The 20,403-nt window shown below is 52.1% G+C and overlaps 2 protein-coding genes across 2 annotated transcripts in view; both read left to right on the plus strand.

Annotated features, from left to right (window-relative positions):
• The first annotated feature begins 748 nt into the window (after positions 1–748).
• On the plus strand, positions 749–7,225 carry FBLN7 (fibulin 7). The gene is made up of 8 exons (XM_069851039.1): positions 749–843; positions 2,125–2,284; positions 2,841–3,011; positions 3,833–3,958; positions 4,056–4,193; positions 4,274–4,411; positions 5,372–5,510; positions 5,677–7,225. The coding sequence occupies exons 1-8, from the start codon at positions 757–759 to the stop codon at positions 6,047–6,049; spliced, it is 1,332 nt and encodes a 443-aa protein (XP_069707140.1). The 5' UTR covers positions 749–756; the 3' UTR covers positions 6,050–7,225.
• Positions 7,226–16,188: 8,963 nt separating this feature from the next.
• ZC3H6 (zinc finger CCCH-type containing 6) overlaps positions 16,189–20,403 on the plus strand; it is a 29,013-nt gene continuing 24,798 nt past the window's right edge. The window contains exon 1 of the mRNA XM_069850283.1: positions 16,189–16,883. Coding sequence (XP_069706384.1) covers positions 16,792–16,883 — 92 coding nt within the window. The 5' untranslated portion in view covers positions 16,189–16,791. The remainder of the gene's footprint in view (positions 16,884–20,403) is intronic.

The following is a 20,403-nucleotide window of genomic DNA, read 5'->3' on the forward strand; positions in this document are numbered from 1 at the left end:
GTTGGGAAAGGGGTGCAGAGGTTGGGAAGGGGCACAGAGTCTAGAGAGGGAGTGAAGAGGCTGGGGAGGGGACAAAGTGGCTGGGAAGGGGCACACAGGGTTGGGAAGGGGCACAGGGCTGGGGAGGGGGCGCAGAGGCTGGGAAGAGGGTGCAGAGGCTGGGAAGGGGCGCACAAGGTTGGGAAGGGGCGCACAAGGTTGGGAACGGGGCGCACAGGCTGGGAACGGGGCGCACAGGCTGGGGAGGGGACGAAGAGGCTGGGGAAGGGGCGCAGGGTTGGGAAGGGGCGCGGGGTTGGGAAGGGGGCGCAGAGGCTGGGGAAGGGGGCACAGGGTTGGGAAGGGGCGGAGAGGCTGGGGCGGGGGAAGCTGGGGAGGGGGGCGCAGAGGCTGGGAAGCAGGTGCAGGGTTGGGAAGGGACACGGGGTTGGGAAGGGGCGCAGAGGTTGGGGAAGGGGGCGTAGGGCTGGGGAAGGGGGTCCCAGCGCATCCGAAGGAGCGGACTGGCAGCGAGCTCCCTCAGCCCGGCAGCAGCAGCAGGAGCAGCTATTCCGCACCGACCCCCACCGGCGATGCGCGCAGCTCCCCCCGGTCGCCAGGCCGGTCCCCGCGGCCCCGGGGCGGGTCCGGCCCCACGGGGGGGAGCGCGGCCGCGCGTGGGGCGGGGGCGGCGTGCGAGGGGCAGCTCTTTCGCGGCCGGGGCGGGGAGAGGCGGCCGGCAGAGCCGTTCCTCGGCGGGCAGAGCCGCTGCGGACCATGCCGGGGCCGCGGGGCCGCCCCCCGCCGCTGCTGCTGCTGCCGCCGCTGCTGCTGCTGCTGCTCCCGGCGGCGCCGGCGCCCCAGGTGAGCGGGGATGGGAGGTTCGGGGGGTCCCCCCCGCTCTGGAAAGGCTTTCCAGAGTTGGGAAAGGTCTTCTCTTTCCTTCCCACCCCGGTGCCGGTGCGCTCCGTGTCGGGCTGCGCAGACCCCGGTCCCGGCAAACAGGTGGGCGAAGCCGCGGGGGAGCTTAAACGGGGATTAAACCCGTCCCGGATGCTTTTTGCCTTCTTTTTCCCTTCTTACCCCAAACCTGAAATCACCACCGAGAGGGAAGAATCCTCCTGTTTTTACGGGAGAGCCAGGGCTTGCTCCGGTGCAGCATCCCACCGGGAGCTCACGCTGGCTCCTGAAGTTAAAACCAGCCCTAACAAAGAGCTGTTTATTAAAGCGAGCTACGTGCCAGGCGTCTGTTTGCTTTTGCCTCCGTCCTTCTCGGCGTGGGGCACCCCAGAGCTGCGGGCACAGACCGGTTCGTCCCCATCGCAACTCGTCACCCCCAAAACGGCACCAGAGGAGAGCACACTGCTCGGGGCTGGCTTTTACCCCTTCTTTGTAAACCCTCGGTAGCTATTTGGAAACTACAATAACTTCACTCCTGTACAGTGTGGCTGGAGGGGGAAGAAATCCCTCGGGCCACGTGGTGCCCAGCACCTCGGTTTGCTTTCCCAAAGCTCCGCTGCCTGGTGCCACCCAGCCCAGACCTGTGCTCTCTCTCCTCTATGTGTTCTGCAAATCTCTGAGCTCTAAAACTGCCTTGGCTCTTGGCTTTGCTCAGTTCTTGCTTTTTTTCTTCAGTTTTAAGTTAATTCTGCAGGAAACCTATAATAACGATGCCCGTCTCCTGCATGAGTCAGTCCCGTGGTAGTGATTGGTTTGCAGGCAGGAGTCCCACCAGTGTTCCTGGCCCCAGCAGGACTCACAAGACAGCTGTTTTCCTCTTATTTTGTAATGTGGAAGTGGGACAGGGCTCTAGCTCCAGCAGGATGAAACATGAGTTATGGCATCTCTCCCAGGGCTAACAAAGTGATTACAGCTCTGCTCCTAGCACTGCGTTACCCATTTAGATGTAGGAGAAGATGCCTAAGCTAAGGACTTGCACAAGCGAAAAACTCCCACATCCGAGTAAATGGGAGGTTGAGGGGTAAGTCAGATATCTCAGGGGACCTTTGATGCTGCAGAACTCCTGTGTGAGCATCCTGCCGTGGATGGGGCAGGCTGCATGCAGCACATTGGATCTCAGCCAGCACGGCAGCGTGGGGGCCAGAGTGATTTTCCTCCCGCTGAGCGGCTGCCCCATCCCCACAGAGCTGCCTCAGCAGGCAGCAGCTTCTGGCTGCCATCCGGCAGATGCAGCAGCTGCTGAAGGGGCAGGAGACGCGCTTCACCGAGGGCCTCCGCCTGATGAAGAGCCGGCTGAGCAACCTGCACGCCACCCTGGCCAAAGCCGCCCCCGAGCCTCCAGCTGGTGAGTCCTCCCTGGGTCCCACCAGCTGTTTCTATGGCCTTGGAGGATGCTAGGGTGAGCAGGTTGGGATACTCAGGGCTCTGATTGATGGAGGTTTGGACATCTCCATAGATGGAGATACCCGTTCCCAAGTTGGCAATTCGTGCTTGTGAATTTGAGTGTTTTTCCCACCACAGTAAGATGTGGGGAGGTTCAAAACCACATAGCTGCAAATCAGAGAGCTCCTGACAAAGCAGTGGAGGTGAGTGGGCTGGAAAACCATGCTTCCAGAGGAACAGCCGCAGGCCTGTGCTGGGAGCATGAGAGGGATAGCAAGAATACCACCGTACCCATTGCCAATGATGTTCACCCACAGCATCCCTGCTGGGCTTTCACTGTGGGGCTGGATGTTGCTCATGAACCTCAGCAGGCCAATATTCAAAGAAAATAATGGGTAAAGAGGAGGTCTTGGAGGAACTGGGTGAACTGTGGTAGAGTTGGGGGCAGGAAAGATAAGTTGATGCTCCCACAAAGCACCCACCTGAGCAGTGACTGTGTCCTCACCATGCTCTTGAAGCCTCCTGTCCTGCCCTGCAAGTCCCTGCAGATGGGAAGAAGTTTGGCTCCAAGTATTTGGTGGATCATGAGGTTCACTTTGCCTGTGACCCAGGCTTCCAGCTCCTGGGCTCCAGCACACGGATGTGCCAAGCCAACGGCAGCTGGACCGGGCAGGAGCCCCGCTGTGCAGGTACTGCTCTGGGATGCCTCTGGCCAGGCTGCTGGGCAAGCAGCTGTGGTTGTAGGGCTGCTTCATGCCTGTGTGTGCTCATGGGCATCATTTGCAAGAGTGGGATGCAGTCTGGGTTTATTCAAATGTGGGGGATTATTTGGATTCACCAAACAGGGAGGTATCACAGCTTTCCTCAAGTCTTAGCTAGCCAACATCCCGTGGATGCTGTGGCTCCCACAGCTGGTGATTTGGGGTTTCCTCATCCTCAAGGAAAGCTGGAAATTACAGCTGAAGCCTTGTCTGGAGCTGAGAAGCAGAGTTGAGAGGAAAAGACATTGGTGCTACAATGGTTCCCTGCAAACCTTTGCACCAGGGCAGCACCACAGCATTGGAAATGGCCGGTGTCTGAGTTTGGCAAAATAAATGGCTATTATGTGCCTCGTGGTACCAAAGTGGTGTGGTGCATACAGGACGAGAGGGAATGGCCTCAAGCTCCGCCAGGGGAGGTTTAGGCTGGACATTAGGAAAAAATTTTTCACGGAAAGGGTCATTGGGCACTGGAACAGACTGTCCAGGGAGGTGGTTGAGTCCCCTTCCCTGGAGGTGTTTAAGGGACGGGTGGACAAGGTGCTGAGGAGCACGGTTTAGTGTTTGTAGGAATGGTTGGACTTGATGATCCAGTAGGTCTTTTCCAACCTGGTGATCCTATGATTCCTATGGCTTGTTTCCCCAAAACAAAATGTTTATAGTGTGCCATCGGGTACCGAAGTGGCTTGGTGCATGTGGGATTCCTGCTTCCCAAAATAAAATGAAATGAAATGTGGCTGGGTTTTTTGCAGAGATCAGTGAATGCTCGAGCAGGCCCTGCCAGAACGGTGGGACATGTCTGGAGGGGCTGAACCAGTACAAGTGCCTCTGCCCCCAGCAGTGGACTGGAGCTACCTGCCAGTACCAGGCGCAGACGGGTGGGTGACCCCCTACTAGAGTGGGTGATCCGCCACCCTCCAGGCATATTTCGGCACCCCACTTCATTTCAAACCCCCTCCCATGGTGTCCCCGCAGCCCCCCCAGCCTGGAGCGTCACAGATGACCCGGCGTTCAGCCGCCAGCCCCGCTGTGCCCAGATCGACCGGACCCAGCACTGCAGCTGCGAGCCCGGCTTCCACATGAGCGGCACAGCCGCCAATGGGCTCTGCCAGGGTGAGTCACGCGGTGGGGGGACACCGTGGGGTGGGCTGTGGGGTCTTGATGCTGCACCTGCTCCTCTCATCTCTCCGCAGACCTCAACGAATGCGAGGTCTACAAGCGGGAGGGGGGTCCCCGGCTCTGCGCCCATGAATGCGTGAACCTCCCCGGCTCCTACCGCTGCGCCTGCCCCTCCGGGTACATCCTCCTGGGTGATGGCAAGAGCTGTGAAGGTGGGTCTGGAAACCCACAGGTTTACCATTTTTCCCAAATTGCACAACTGCTTTTTTATTTTTTCCCCTTTTTTCTCCTTCTTTGCAAGCATCCTTATCTCTTTATCAGGGGGTGAGGTGATAGGATGAAGAGTAATGGTTTTAAGCTGAAAGAGGGGAGATTTAGATGAGCTATTAGGAAGAAATATTTTTCTGTGAGAGTGGTGATGCAGTGGCAGAGGCTGCCTAGAAAAGTTGTGGATGGCCCATCCTTGGAGGTGTTCAAGGCCAGGTTGAGGGCCTTTCAGCAGCAGGGTTCAGGGTTTTGAACACCCTGATCCAGTGGGAGCTGTCCCTGCCCATTGCAGGGGGGTGGAATTGGATGATCTTTGAGGTCTCTTCCAACCCAAACCATTCTATGATTCTATGAATTCCACGTGCAAAAATCTTGGTGGGTTTGCATAGAGAGGTTGTTCCATGGTGGGCGCAGAGAAGAGGAAAATGATGGAGATTCAGGCACTAGCAAATATGTGTGATGCTTCAGGAATATGGGAGCGCTGCTGTGTGATAGAGCTGTCCCCTGTGAGCAGTATGTCAGCTAGAAGAAACACAAATAGCCTTATAAAGTAAGAATTAAATGGTGAGGGCCCAGCTTGGAGGCTGGCAGCTCTTCCTAAAACAGGAATGTGGGTTGAGAGTGAAGCAGAGCAGCAGTGGGTAAGGATGGTGGGTGGCCAGAACTGCTCATATGAAAGTCTTCTCCTGAAAAATAATGATTTTTTTTCTGCTATGAAGTGTCAATTATTGTAGTTCACGGTGTGAAAGCTCACGTTTTCTCCTTTTCTCCCCAATTTCTGCATGATTTTGATGTTTGACCCATTTTAAAGCCATTTTGCCTATTTTCCACCAAAAGGAACCCCTCAATGGGGTTGGTTTAAGGTCTCTGGTGAGCTTGATCTGCTGCCCGCCCCTGTTTTGCAGACATCGATGAGTGCACCCTGTCCCAGGATAACTGCACAAGGGGGACCACCTGCATCAACACGGGAGGGGGCTTCCAGTGTGTCAACCCCCAGTGCCCCCAGACTGCTGGCAACGTCACCTATGTCAAAACAGCACCCTTGTAAGTGCAGCGGGGTGCAAAACCTGTCCCTGCTTTGTTTTTTGGATGCTGGGTCCCAAAGACATACATAGCATCCACACGGATCCAATGCTGCTGAGGTGGGCAACACGGAAGCCCACGCCCCTGGGGCTCCCTGAAAACCTCCCTGCTCATTTTGCCTCTGCAGCCAGTGCGAGCGCAACCCCTGCCCGATGGAGAGCCGGTCATGCCACCAAGCACCCAAGACCATCTCCTTCCACTACCTTCCCCTGCCTTCCAACCTACTGACACCCACGCCGCTCTTCCGCATGGCCACGGCAGCGGCGCCTGGCCGGCCAGGACCTGACAGCTTGCGCTTCGGCATCGTGGGTGGCAACAACAGAGGCCACTTTGTGATGCAGCGTTCGGACCGGCAGACTGGGGAGCTCATCCTGGTGCAGAGCCTCAAGGGCCCACAGACCATCCAGGTGGATGTGGACATGTCTGAATACGTGGATCGTGTCTTCCAGGCCAAGCACATGTCTAAAATCACCGTCTTCGTCTCTGCCTATGAGTTTTAGGGGAGGTGGCAGCTGGGGCAGCTTCCCTGACAGCGATGGTCCTTGCTCAGCATCCTCCACTCTGAAGCGCCAGCCCTGGAGGCAGGCATGTAATGGGAGCTCCAGGTGACGCCCCAGTCCAAAGCCCCTCTGCAGCCAACCATCCTTCCCTCCGTGCTAAGGTTATTCTGCCCAGGTGGCTTTTACACTCACCTGTGTGGGGGAAAAAAAAAGGGAAAAAGTGCAAAAGAAATCAGGTGCATCACTTGCTGGGGTGTGAGAGCAGAGCATCATCCTCACCTAAGGCCCCAGAAGGATGATGTCCTGCAGCCTCAGTGTCCACACACAGCAGAAAGCAGGGGATAGAAACCACAACCCTTATTTCCTTTTTAATTCCTTCTCTTTTTCTCTAGGAAAGAAGTTAAGCTGGTGCAGGCAGGAGGAGGGAAGCTTACAGTGGCTATTGCTGTCCTCCCCACTGGCCCGGGTTTCATTACACTGACCCAAGCCCTATAAAACCGTGCCTCTACTCCCTTAGGGATGCCAAGAAAACCCATGGCAACTCATGGGGAGGGGGCTGGTCCAGCATCTCAATCCCCTGGGATTGACTGGACCTGGAAAAGTCCATGAACCTCCATCCCTACAGGACCTGGCTGGCTCTTTGTGCCCTCCATGGCAAGCGGGACATTGCTGCTGTGTGAAGGAGTCGTCCCAGGGCTCTGCAGTTGTGTGCTGGCGATGGGCTAGGGCTGTCCCATGCTCCAGCCCATGGGCAGCAGCTCCTTAAACCGCCTGAACAGGGCTGCATGCATGTATCCTCTCTGCTGTGACCTTGGGGCGGGGGCTTTGGCTGCACTTGGTGCTTGCGTTGAGGGAGCTTGAGGTGTGAATATTTCATTTTTCAATCAGCTGCAGCCTCCATTCCACTGTGTGCGAGCAGCTCCAGGAACAGCTGGGGTTCTGCTGCAATTTGTGCTGGGGGGGAACAGCTCCCCAGTCTCACACCCTTCCTCCTCAGTACCTGTTCCTTGGTGCAGCGCTTGTGCATGTTAACCACAACACCCTGACGTTATGCATGTTTCTTCATTATGCTGGTTTTAGTACCATTAAACAATGATGTAACCTCTGAGCTGGTGCAGAGCAAAGTACCTGATGCGTGTGCGTAGCCTGGGGGGCAGTGCTCACCTGGAGCCATCCCAGGGGGGCTCAAGCCCCATGGGGCAAGAACCTGCCTCCTTCATTTTTATTTTTATGCCTTATGTTGCTTGGAATGGGCCAGCTGGTGTCAAGGTGGCTCATTCCCAAGCATCCTTCTCCCCCACCCCAAGCATCTTCCGAAGGCCTCAAGGAAGAGGTGCCTGCTGTTCCCCTCCAAAGGCTAAAATCCTTCCCGCTCCTTGTCCCAAGGGAAGACACTTCACAACGAGACCGATCTGTGTTTCATCCTCTGGGGGACTACGTTCCAGCATTTTCTGGGGATATGGCTTTTCTGTGGAAGTTTGGAAAGGGAGCAGGACCTCTCCCTGCAGAACAAGGAGGGACATTCAGTGTCTGCTCCTCTGCTCTCATAATGGGGCTGCTGGAGCCCGGGCATGCGGATGCAGGATGTTTGGGTTGGCGGGCGCTCCGGCTGGATGGCGGAGCCTGGCAGGGAAATGCATCCCAGGGTTGTGCTGGTGGAGGGAAATTAAAACCCAACAGGCTTGCTCCTCCACCCGAGCGCTTAAAAGAAAAAAAAGAAAATAACAACAATGAAAATATAATGCTCTTCTGGAAGTGTCATAGGTGGTGGTAGAGAGGGGTAGCCTGGCTACAGCTGGAGCGCAGGTGCCCGCAGAGCAGCAGACCTGGGGGTTGCCCACTTTTAGATGGGTGTGGTGGGGATCTGCAGGGAAAGACCCCCAGCTGCAGAAGGACAAAGCCCCGGAGGACTACCAGGAGAGGAGAAAGGAACAGCTGATGGGGCAGCTCAGTGCTGCCTCCCTCAAAGGGAGCTGAAGTGTCCTCTCTCAAGGCAGGAGGACCTCCCCGTCCTGCTGAGGACACACTATTAAAACGGGTGGCATGGGAGGGTGTCACCATGCAGCTGGCCTCAGCACAAGGAAGACTTTTTGGACCTGGCCAGGAGAGGCCCTGCAGGAGGTTGTGCTGCCAGAAAGGTTGGGTTGCAATATAGATGACAGAGGATAAGCCTGGTTTTATTTCCTCAGCGTGCACGGGGATGGATGAAGCCTTCTGGGGGTAAATGTCCTTTAAAGCTCTGTGGCATAAGATCAGAGGTGCAGATGCACCCACCAGACTTACAGGACTCTGCCAAGGGCAATCCAAAGGATACAGGGGGAAGAAAAACACATGGAGAAAATTTGGTCTGTGGAGGCACACCTGGGGAAACCCACTCTTACCTTCTCCCACTGGGATACTGAGGGTGAAATCCTGCACATGCCAACTCCGAGCATGGCCAGGGCTGCAATCAGGGGATGATGCTGGACATCCTCAGAGGAACAAGGAATAGGCAGGACAAGCTACTGGACTGTTCTGCCATGCGGCTGCATCCTGGGATGCTCTGAGCAGCAGGCGATGAGATTTTCCTCAGAGCTATCCAGACCCCAGCCAAGTAGCATTTTGTCCAGGAAAGGGAGCAGTTATCCCTGTGAACCCAGCCTGGTGTGTGTTTTAAATTAGCGCCTTATCTAAGAAAGCAGTGCTGCGGAGGCAGCTGGCTGCATCCTCGTACACCACTGAAAATCACTGCTGGAAGACAAAAGCCGTAACAGGAAAGGAGCTGAGCTGAAATGGAATATTTTATTTATTTAGGAAAAGCTGAGGATGGATGGACAGCTTTGGGGAAAAAGCAAAGTTATGCGAAAGAAGGCTACAGAGCGGGCAGCCCAAACCTTTTGGTTCACCAGAGGCATAGTTTGCCCTGTTGTAGTTGCCCAGCCTGCTTGGATGTGTTTCTGCAACACACCGTTATAGCATTTTAGGGATCCCTGTGTTTGGGGATGTGCTCGTCCATGAGATGCAGATGAGTATCTGCCAAGAACAGCGTCTGTTTCTTTACTTCTGCCACCTCCATCAGCTGCTCCCATCTGCAGTACTTCTGATGGTGGAAATGATGGTTTTCATCATCACTGACAACGCTTTTTCCCCCAAACCTTGCTGGGCGATGGGAGCTGAAAAACAGGAGCCTGTAAGATGCTAAGTCCCTGACGGGGCAGAATTGTTTCCCTCTGATGCTTTAACCAGCTAATGAGGCTGGAGACTTTTCCTTGCACTGGAGGCTTTTCCTTACAGCACAACCCTGAACTGGTGTTTTCCTGATTCCTGAGGCCAGGGCAAACTGGTTTCCCGTCTCCATGATGGGCTGGCACTGTATTGGAGCTTGCGGAGCAGCCATGCCAGTCCTCCCAGACGCTTCTCACCCGCCTCGAGGGCCAGGATCAGAGCTGGGAAGCTCAGCTGTCTCTCCCAGTGTTAACTGGCTGTGGATCTCCCTTTCAGCCCCAGAAACATTTAAGGTCGGCTCTCAAGTGTCTGGACTGGGCTGCAAACCTCTGGCCAGCATTTGAGCTGACTAAAGACTTTTTTCCCCTCCCAGAGCAGCCGCTCCAGCATCTTGCAGACTTCCAGGGCCTGGAATGTGCAGAGAGAAGCTCTTCTGGCTCTGCTAAATACAACTTCTCTTTGGGATAATAACATTTCAGAGCCCCCAGAATAGCTGGTTTACTTCTGCTCCCCCTCCGTGGGCTGAAGGCAGGCAGTCACTGGCACAGCTGACTCCAGATGCACTCCATGTGCCCTGGAAGAGGTTGGCTACACTGTCTGAGCCCCAAATCCACAGTCTCTCACCCCAAAATTCTGGGGAGTGAGGATGCAAAGGGTAAAGACTTTGTGTGGAGGTGACCTTGGAAGGAGGCTACTCAGTACCCGATGAGGTGCAAAGAGAGAAATATGGCACCTTTAATTTCTGGGTTCTGTGTGGGAAAGCCCTCCCTTTCCTCTTCATCCCATGAGGGGAGAGAAGCCCCAGTGTCAGGGCTGGGGTGAGAGGAGACAACCACAGTTTCATGACCTGTTTTCTCCTTCTATTCATCATCCTTTTTCCAAAATATATTACTGATGAGCCTTTCCCTGCTGAGCATCCAAAATCTTCAGCATCCCCGCAAATGAAAGAATTATAATTATTTCTTTAACACACAACAGAATGTCAGGTTATTCTCAACTAAAATCTGGCTAAAATCTGAATTTTATTACCTAGCTAGCATCCCTGAGAAACTTGTGCCTGGTGCACATCTATCAGCACTGCTGTGTCTCCTCCCACCCTACAGATCTGTATCGCAGTTCAAATCCCTGCTGAAGCGAAAGCATGAGCACACACGCCAAAACATTTATTAATCCTGTTAAGGGCTTTAATGAAGAGCTGAACCACGGCATTTTTATTTGTTATGGTTGCTAGGTATGTTGCTACGCTCTCCACACCATGCCCCAGATCCCAGTATATTTGTGATATCCGAGAGGGCGTACTGGAGAATTCGTTAAGCTGCTGTTGCCAAATTTAGTTATCCTTTGAAAAAAAAGAGCCATTCAGGAGCTTCTCGCAAGCATACCTTTTTCCCTGACAACGCAAACACACGTAAAGATGTTTAAACAAACAGCTCCACACTGCTCCTGCTGACACATTTTGATTTAAAATGGATTTTTGCACCTGTGCAGGCTACAAGAAAAGCAGGATCCAGGCTTTTATTCTGAATTTGAAATCCCTTATTTTTTGCCCGTTTCCCAAGCAGAGCGTGCTGAGCCCCGTGGGCATGAGATGCTCACATGCTGATGAGGCTGATTAGCCTTAATTAGCTATAACAGGGCTCACCAGCCCCACATAAGGCCACCACCCACCCTCCTCCCATGTTCCCTGGAGCCCCTTTTCCTTCCCTGAGCTGTAGGAGTGCTGATCTCCAGCTCAAGTTGGTTTCCCGGCCTGATTTTGGATTTGTGTGATGATCTGGACCCTTGGCTGAAGCTGGCCATGATCTCTTGCCCTGCTAGCCTGGTGGGTGAAATCATGGAGAGATGGCTTTTTCTCCATGGATGTGCAGCAATGAAGAGATGGGGACCTGTCAGGACAGAAATTGGACCCTTTGCTACAAGAAGGACATCAAGGTGCTGGAGCATGTCCAGAGAAGGGTAACAAAGCTGGAGAAGAAGTCTTAGGAGAGGTAGCTGAGGGAACTGATGTTGTTTAGCCTAGAGAAAAGGAGGCTGACAGGGAAACCTTTATCGCTCTCTACAGCTCCCTGAAAGGAGGTTGTAGTGAGGTGGGTGTTGGATTCTTCTCCCAATGAACAAGTGATAGGATGAGAAGAAATGGTCTCGAGTTGCACCAGGAGAGGTTCAGGTTTGACATCTTGAAAAATTTCTTCAGTGAAAGGGTTATTGGGCACTGGAAGAGCTGCCAAGGGAAGTGGTGGAGTCTTCATCCCCCGAGGTATTTAAAAGACAGGCAGATGAGGTGCTCAGGGATATGGTTTAGTAGTGAACAGGTATAGTTGGACTCAGTGATCTGAAGAGTCTTTTCCAACCAAACAGTACTATGAATCGTCCCAACTGCAATCCACGAGGAATCAAGAAGAGCAGTCTTTGCTGCTTTCCCTGGGGGAAAAGACACTTTGCCTCCCTGTAAGGGGAAAAAATATCCCTCTCAAATGGGAACCGATGTGGGTGTTCTCTCTCTCTTATTTTTTTTAACTTCATTTTTTTGCTAGGATTGCTGGCACAGGAAAAAGAGAGTCATACGTCCCAAAAAGCTATGTAAGCCAGGGAGATGAGCCTGTAAAGGAAAATAAGTTGATGTAACTTATTTGGGATTTTTCCAGAAAGTTTTGACAAAGTCCCTCAAAAGACAATGTTAAAAGGAATATAGTTAAAACAGTTGGAGAACAACAGACAAGCGTCTCCTAGGGATTATGAATTGCTGAGAGTCAGCAACACTGGGGTAGGAATAAAAGGCCAGCTCTCAGCATGCGGAGGTCTAGCAGGTGGGGTATCTCCATCCTCATGCCAGTGTTGTTGTAAACAGACACATAAAGTTTATGGAAGAAAGGATGAGCAATGAGGTGACAACATTTGCAGCTGATGCTATTTATTTGAGTTGGACAACACTCTCCTGAGGCAAAGGTACTGAACTTGGAAATACAGGACTGCAGAAAAGGACAAGGTTCACTGAAAATGCAAAATGATATGCACAGAAAAGGATGTTTAGAGCTGCAACCCCTGTTACCTGATTATGTGAACATGGGAAGGCAGAACATGGGAAATGTCAGCCTGTAGCAGGCTGAGAACCAGCTAAAAGCACAGGTCAGCCACTGCCCAGCTAAACCTCTTATCATAGAGCGATAGGATGAGGGGGAATGGTTTTAAGCTGAAAGAGGGGACATTTAGATCAGACTTAGGAAGAAATGTTTTCCTGTGAGGGTGGTGAGGCACTGGCACAAGTTTCCCAGAGAAGTTGTGGATGCCCCATCCCTGTAAGTGTTCAAGGCCAGGTTGGATGAGGCTTTGAGCAACCTGATCCAGTGGAAAGTGTCCTGTCCATGGGCAAGGGTGTTGGAACTGGATGATCTTTAAGGTCGCTTTTGACCCAAAACATTCTATGATAATTACCAAGACAAACATGATTTCAGGGTGGTTTTCCTCATTATTGGCTTCAATAGTGTTCAGCATTTTGTTCCATAGTTCTGTCAGGGATTTCTTCATGAGTTTTAAATTTTCTCCTTTTTAACAAAACAAGTCTTTGTAGCAGGCTGGTCTGATGGGAGGTGTCCCTGCCCATGGCAGGAGGGGTTGGAACTGGATGGTCTTTAAGGTTCCTTCTAACCCAAACCATCCTGTGAAGTGATGCCAATAAAACTACCCCTTCTCTTCATCTCTTCTGTTCAGATTAAGCTCATAGTTTCTCAGCCTCGTTAATGCCAGTTTTTATCACGCCCTGACCAATAACCCCTACTCTAAGCAAGGAATTTATCACCCATCTTGGCTAAATGTGGAGTTTTCCAGTCACAGAATCATAGAATAGTCTGGGTTGGAAGGGACCTTAAAGATAATTCAGTTCCTCATGGGCAGGGACATGTCCTACTAGATCAGGCTGCCCAAGGCCCCATTCACCCTGGCCTTGAACACCTCCAGGGATGGGGCAGCCACAGCTTCCCCGGGCAACCTGTGCCACTGCCTCCCCACTCTCATAGTGAAGAACTTTCTCCTCTAAATCTGCCCCTCTCCAGTTTATACCCATTGCCCCTGGTCCTATCACTACAAGCCTTTGTAAACAGTCCCTCCCCAGCTTTCAGATCCCTTCAGGTACTGAAAGGGTGCTATAAGGTCTCCTTGGAGCCTTCTTTACTCCAGGCTGAACAAGCCCAACTTTCTCAGCCTGTCCTCGTATGGGAGGTGCTACAGCCCCCTGACCATCCTTGTAGCCCTCCTCTGGACAAGTTCCAACAGCTCCATATCCTTCTTATGCTGAGGATTCCAGAACTGGACACGGTACTCCAGATGAGGTCTCACAAGAGAGGAATAGAGTGGCAGAATCACCTCCCTCGCCCTGCTGGCTATTCTGCTTTTGATGTAGCCCAGGACACGGTCGGCCTTCCGGTCTGCGAGTGCATATTGATGGTTCATATTGAGCTTCTGATCAATCAGTACACGCAAGCGTTTCTCCACAGGGCTGCTCTCCATCACATCATCCCCATTCTATATTGAAATTGCGGATTGTCCCGACCCAGGTGTAGGACCTCTGCACTTGGCCTTGTTGAACCTCATAAGATTTGCAGTGGCCCAATTCTCCAGCTTGTCCAGGTCCCTCTGGATGACATCCCATCCTTCTGGTGTGGCAACTGTACTGCTCAGCTTGGTGTCACCTGCAAACCTGCTGAGGGTGCACTCGATCTTGCTGTCCATATAATTGATAAAGAAACTAAACAGCACTGGTCCCAGTACAGACCCCTGAGGGACACCACTTGTCACAGATCTCCATCTGGACATTGAGACATTGACCACTACTCTCTGAATACGACCATCCAACCAGTTTCTTATCCACTGAACTGTCCACCCATCAAATCCATATATGTCCAATTTAGAGATGTTGTGGGGGACTGCATCAAAGGCTTTACAGAAGTCCAGATAGATCACATCCACTGGTTTTCCCATGTCCCCTGCTGTGGTTACCCCCCCATAGAAAGCTGCTGGGTTGGTCATACAGAATTTGTCCCTGCTGAAGCCATGCTGGCTGCCATTAATCATCTCTCCATCCTCCATGTGCTTTAGCATGGCTTCTAAGAGGATCTGTTCCATGACCTTCACAGCACAGAGGTGATGCTGACAGGTCGGTAGTTCCCAGGGTCATCTTTTCTACCCTTTTTAAAAATGGGCACAACGTTACCCTTCTTCCAGACACCAGGGACTTCTGATTGCCATGACTTTTCAAATATCATGGAGAGTAGCTTGGCAACCAAATTGTCTAGTTCCCTCAGGATTCTGAGATGCATCTCATCAGGTCCCTTGGGCTTATACATGTCCAAGTTCCTCAGGTGGTCACAAACCTGATCCCTATCCCCCACCTCGGCTCCCTGTGGCGTTTCCCAGTCTCCTGGTTTTAAATAAAGCCTTTGACACAGTTTCTCACAGCATTCTGCTTGGGAAACTGTCAGCCTCTGGACTGGACAGGCGCACACTCTCCTGGGTGGAAAACTAGTTGGCTGGCCGGGCCCAGAGAGTGGTGGGAAATGGAGTGAACTCCAGCTGGAGGCCAGTGACAAGTGGGGTTCCCCAGGGCTCAGTGCTGGGTCCAGCCCTGTTCAATGTCTTTATCAATGACTTGGATGAAGGCATCGAGTGCACCCTTAGCAAGTTTGCAGATGACACTAACCTGGGTGGAAGTGTGGATCTGCTGGAGGGTAGGGAGGCTCTGCAAAGGGATCTGAACAGGCTGGACCGCTGGGCAGAGACCAATGGCATGAGGTTTAACAAGGCCAAGTGCGGGGTCCTGCACTTGGGGCACAACAACCCTGTGCAGCACTGTAGTGGGGGGAAGACTGTCTAGAAAGCTGCCTGGAGGAGAGGGACCTGGGGGTGTTGGTTGACAGCCGACTGAATATGAGCCAGCAGTGTGCCCAGGTGGCCAAGAAGGCCAATGGCATCTTGGCTTGTATCAGAAACGGCGTGACCAGCAGGTCCAGGGAGGTTATTCTCCCTCTGTACTCGGCACTGGTGAGACCGCTCCTCGAATCCTGTGTTCAGTTCTGGGCCCCTCACCACAAGAAGGATGTTGAGGCTCTGGAGAGAGTCCAGAGAAGAGCAACAAAGCTGGTGAAAGGGCTGGAGAGCAGGTCTTACGAGGAGCGGCTGAGAGAGCTGGGGTTGTTTAGCCTGGAGAAGAGGAGGCTGAGGGGAGACCTCATTGCTCTCTATAACTACCTGAAAGGACGTTGTAGAGTGGAGGGAGCTGGCCTCTTCTCCTAACTGACCGGTGATAGGACAAGGGGCAATGGCCTTAAGCTCTGCCAGGGGAGATTCAGGCTGGACATTAAGAAGCAATTTTTCACGGAAAGGGTCATCAGGCACTGGAACAGGCTGCCCAGGGAGGTGGTTGAGTCCCCTTCCCTGGAGGTGTTTAAAAGACGGGAGGATGAGGAGCTCAGGGACGTGGTTTAGTGGCAGACAGGAATGTTTGTAGCCGACGATCCCAGACCTCCTTCCCAACCTGCTGATTCTCTGACTCTACGACTACGACGCGGAGCTGAGGCGGGGGGCGTGTCCCCGCGCTCTCGCGAGGCGGCGCGGGGCGGAAGCGGCCCCTGATAGTGGGGGGAGAAGGAGGGGGGAGCGGGGAGACGGCGGGACCGGCCCAGGAAGAGCTCCGCCGTGACGGGGCGGCGGCCGCCATGGCGCCCGGCGGCGCGTGACGCCGAGCCCCGCCCCTCCCCCCCTCCCCCCCGTCTCCCGCGTGAGGCGGCGCTGCGGAGAGAAGGGGGGGTGCGTGTGTGTGAGAGAGAGAGGGAGCGAGGCGTGCCCCGTGACGTCACGGCGGCGCTGACGGGCGGCGCGCGGCGGCCAATGAGCGCGCGGCGAGGCGCGGGGCCGGGCGGCGCGCGGCGGCGCGGAGGAGGAGGAGGAGCAGAGCGAGCGCGGGCGGGTCGGCGGCCACAGCGAAGGCGACGCCATCGCCGCCCCGGCGGGCGCCGAGAAGACGCGGCGGCGGCGGTGGTGGCAGCGGGGCCGCTGAGCCGTCTGGGGAGGGCAAGGCGCCGCGGGGGTCGCCGCTGCTGGTGCTGCCGATCGGCGCCGCCGCCATTTTGTGAGAGTGCCTCGAGCGGGCGCCATGTTTGTAAGGAAGAATTAGGGCAGCCATCTCCGGCCACCAGCACCTCCCTCCCCCCGTGTGTGTGTCCTCTCGTTCTCCTGTGCCCCGGGCCTGCTCCTGCGAGCCGCCGCCGCCGCCGCCGTCTCCTCCTCCCGCCCGCGCGGGGCGGCCGGGCTCAGCCTTGTGTGCAGCCTCGCCCTGCACTGAGTGCCCGTTAAGTGTCTCACTAAGTAACCGTGAGTGAAACCTTCATCATCTCTCCGCACTGAGGGACTCCTCCTCACCGAGCCGCCCCCAGAGCGGCTGTGCGCGCCGCCGCCGCCGCCTCCTCCCTCCGCACCACGGGCAGCGGCGGTGTCCTGCCTTCCTCCACCTCCCTCCTCCTCCTCCTCACCACACCACAGCCAGCACAATGGCCTTTGAAAGCCTGTTCTCCAAACCCCCAAACCCAGTTCTTGACCCAAACATGCCCGACTCTGACAGGCAACATGCAGGGGACGAAAGGTCGAGTAACATTCTTCTCTCTCCGCTTCTCATAATGGTGGTACTAGTGGGGTGATGATGCTGGTAATGATGATGATGATAATGATGATGCTGTCTGTTAATGTGCCGAGGGGGTTAACGATGTTTTTGTGGGGCGCAGGTCACCTTCAGGCTGGAAGACCGGGGTGAGGACCGGGGGTGGTGGTGATGGGGAATGTGAGGAGGGGAGGGGGGGTTGTCTCACTGCATTAGATGTGCATTATTAGCAGGGTTTTATTTTCTGGAATGCATGCATTTTGCATCTTCATTTATTTATCCTGGCTGGGAAGGGGGACTGTTTTCCATTTCTTTCCATAAATTGTACTTTCCAGTGGGTGTCTGTTGAATGTCACCATTGTTCTTTTTCTCCCTCGCCCTGGTGCAGCTAGTCGGAGAGGAAAGGGTGCTTTGAGTTGGGTTTTTTTTTGTTGTTTTTTTTTTTTTGTTCATACAAGAATCTCTCACTAGATCCATATTTAACCATTTTCTTGCCATATTACACTTTACACATTTAACTGGATCTTTTTTTTATGCAGATTAAGCTCTGACTGACGTTATCTTTGCCACCTCTCAATCCCCATGCGCAGAAAACCAGAGTCCTGTTCCTGGTGAAAGGACCTCTGTTCCTCTCTCCCTTTCTCTCCTGCAGCTGCTCGAAATTCAAATCCTTTTTCCAGGCAGCTCTGGCCTTCCTAACTAGTTCCAAAAATACTGTACTAGGGTGACAGCAATCAGTCAGTCCTTCAGTCTACATCTACTCAGAGCATTTGTGACACAACTACAGGAGTTAAAAATGCTGGGGTTTGTCAGCAAGGCAGTCTGTCATCCCTACACAGCTCCACAACCATGCTTGGTGCTTGCTTTACAGGACTGAAAATCAATGGGGGGCGGAAAGAAAAAAAAAGGGGGGGTGTGGGGTCTGGATTGTGAGTGAATGTAACCGTTCCCTCACTGGAGAAAGATTCTGTGTTACAAATTGGGAAACAAAAGGCCGCTTGAGGTGACTGACTCACTGGTCCAGAAATCTTACTGTGGTTTAATAACAGGTTCAGGGGAGACCCCAGAGTTGCCGATTCTTGTTTTCACCATTCTGATTCTGATTGTGAAATAGTGTAAGTTGTGTTCATGCTGTACATTCCAAAAAGCATGCTGTATAAAAAGCAGACTAGTAATCCACTGGGACCACTGAAGGTAGAGCAGAACTAACTGTGCAGCAGTAGCAGGCAAAGCGTTTCAGAGTTCCTGGAGTTAGCAAGTCAGTGGCCTTTTACTTTCAGGCATTGAAAATACTTTGTGTTTTAAAATCCTTGAGGACAAGCCCAAGTTACCCACTGTTCTGCTGGAAGTATAGTTTTTCTGACTTGGGAGTTACTCGTGCGATGTTGACCAGTAGAATTCTTCTGACCAGCTGTTCTCACCAGTACGTCTGCTGTTACACTGGGAAATTATGAAACGGAATAAATAAGTACTGCCCAATAGCCTAGTGTACTTCTAATACAGGTTAATTTGTAAACATTGTTTTATAATGTTTTCAGAAGAGCAGATGAATCTAAAAATAAACACATTTACCTGTTAAATAATACTTTTGTAAACAAAACTTTTATAAAACTTCTGCTCATCTCTGGACTGAGATGTGTAAAGTGTATTCTTAATACACTTAAAGTGTTAAAAGAAAAAAGCCCCAAATATAAGACTGTATCATGTTAGGTGTGTGAATGTAATCCTGTCAGAACATAACATTTTAATTTTCTGAAGTTTATAAGGATTTCCCTGCCAGCTGGTGCCTGGGAAGGCCTGAAGAGAAACAGGGTCTTTGCCGTACACAGCAAACATGGCTGTTGGCTTGCCAGGGGGAGGGGCAGCACAGCTTTAACTACGAACAGTTGTAGTTCTGAATTGGTTGTGTCCAGTCTCCCTTGTAGTAAGCTGAAAAGCTCGTTGTAAGGGCTACAGAAAAGATGCACGTACCTGATGCGCTCATGTTCTGAGTTACCTTGGATTGGAGCCTCAGTGTAAGACTAGTTTGGTGTTTTAAAATTAATGTGTCTTGTTTCCATCAATTATTTACTGAATTGGTAGCTCAGTAGGACTAAGTTTACTGTACATACAGCCCATAATGAGAAGCTGCTGAAATAATTTCTCACATCAATTCATGCAGTGTGAATCAATCATTCTGTTAACATTTAGTTTGATTTTTAACTGATCTCTAGAATCATAACAAATTTGTGTTTTTGAGAAGTACACTATATTAAAGAACCTCATCTGTGCACACTTCACACTTTGAATATTTTAAGTTGGAAGATTGTTTTAATCCAAAGTCTTTGTTTTCTGCGTTTATGGATGGGGCACCTGATTTAGTAAGGAAGGTTTCTCATTCTTTGTGTAGTTAACTCATTGTGGAGACGCTCTCTTGGATGAAGTATTACGTAGGTAACCTTTGACAGGGTGAGAAGGAGGTCCCAGGCAGGGTGCAGGCAAACTCAGTTACAGCAAACAAATACACAAAAGTATGCACAAGCAGAGTTCCCCCTTGCCCTCAACAATGTGAGGCTGCAATGTTGAAGAGAGGAGTGTAACTCTCTGAAAGGAGCCCCAGTCTATAGGCGGCTGTATGTGCAAATTATAGCTCTCTTCCGGAGGCCAGCAAGATCTGGTTACCTGGGATAGCTTGTGATTGCTGTTGCCATTGTCTGCAGGACTGGGCACTTCATGTTTCTTTTAAACTCAGTTTTGTAAAGTGTCCCACCTATACATCGTGCTGTAGGTGAGTGTGCACACCTAAGGGAAGAACCAAACAGTTGTCACAAATCTAGAAGAATACAGCCATCATGCAGACCTCTGTAGATTTTTATTTTCTGACTAATTGCAAGCTGCTATGGGCATGAGAAGGACCTGTTTGCAAGTTTGTTCCGCATTTGAAATCGGTGTCAGTTTTGCAGTTTCCAGGAACTTTAGAAAATAACTTGGAGTTCATTTAATTTTAAAGTGTAAAAAGTTAGATTGGTACTTTCTGTTGTCTCTCTCTGCTTAACTGTCATTTAATCACCCGACTTGGGAGATTTCTTATACCGTTATCTGCGGTAAAAATAGCAGTGACCTAATGATGGGTCTGAACATTGAGATGCTAACTTACAGATCACAGAGCTGCCAGTAATGCTTCTGTAGCCAGCATGGTCTTATGAATTGCATTGCAAGTGTCAGTTCTAGGGCCATTTTTATGTGCTCTTGGTACAATAAAGGGAATTCTGCAGTAGAGACAGCTCTCGGACAGACACCCAAGTGGCCTGTGCAAAGATTTTTTAGAAAATTGTCCTGATTTTTGTGAGGATGTTTGGATTTTTACCACTCCTGTTGCATTTTGGCTTCCTTTTCTCAAGAACCATGCTAATCCTCATGTACATTATGTACATTTTAAAATTAAATTGGTAAAGTCACTATTATTCGAGATAAACTGATCTGAGTTTTAGGAAGTGTAGCTGAGGTGTTTGATTATGTGAGTCTG

Source organism: Phaenicophaeus curvirostris, chromosome 2, assembly GCF_032191515.1.
Source record: "Phaenicophaeus curvirostris isolate KB17595 chromosome 2, BPBGC_Pcur_1.0, whole genome shotgun sequence".
In the NCBI taxonomy this organism is placed as follows: Eukaryota; Metazoa; Chordata; class Aves; order Cuculiformes; family Cuculidae; genus Phaenicophaeus; species Phaenicophaeus curvirostris.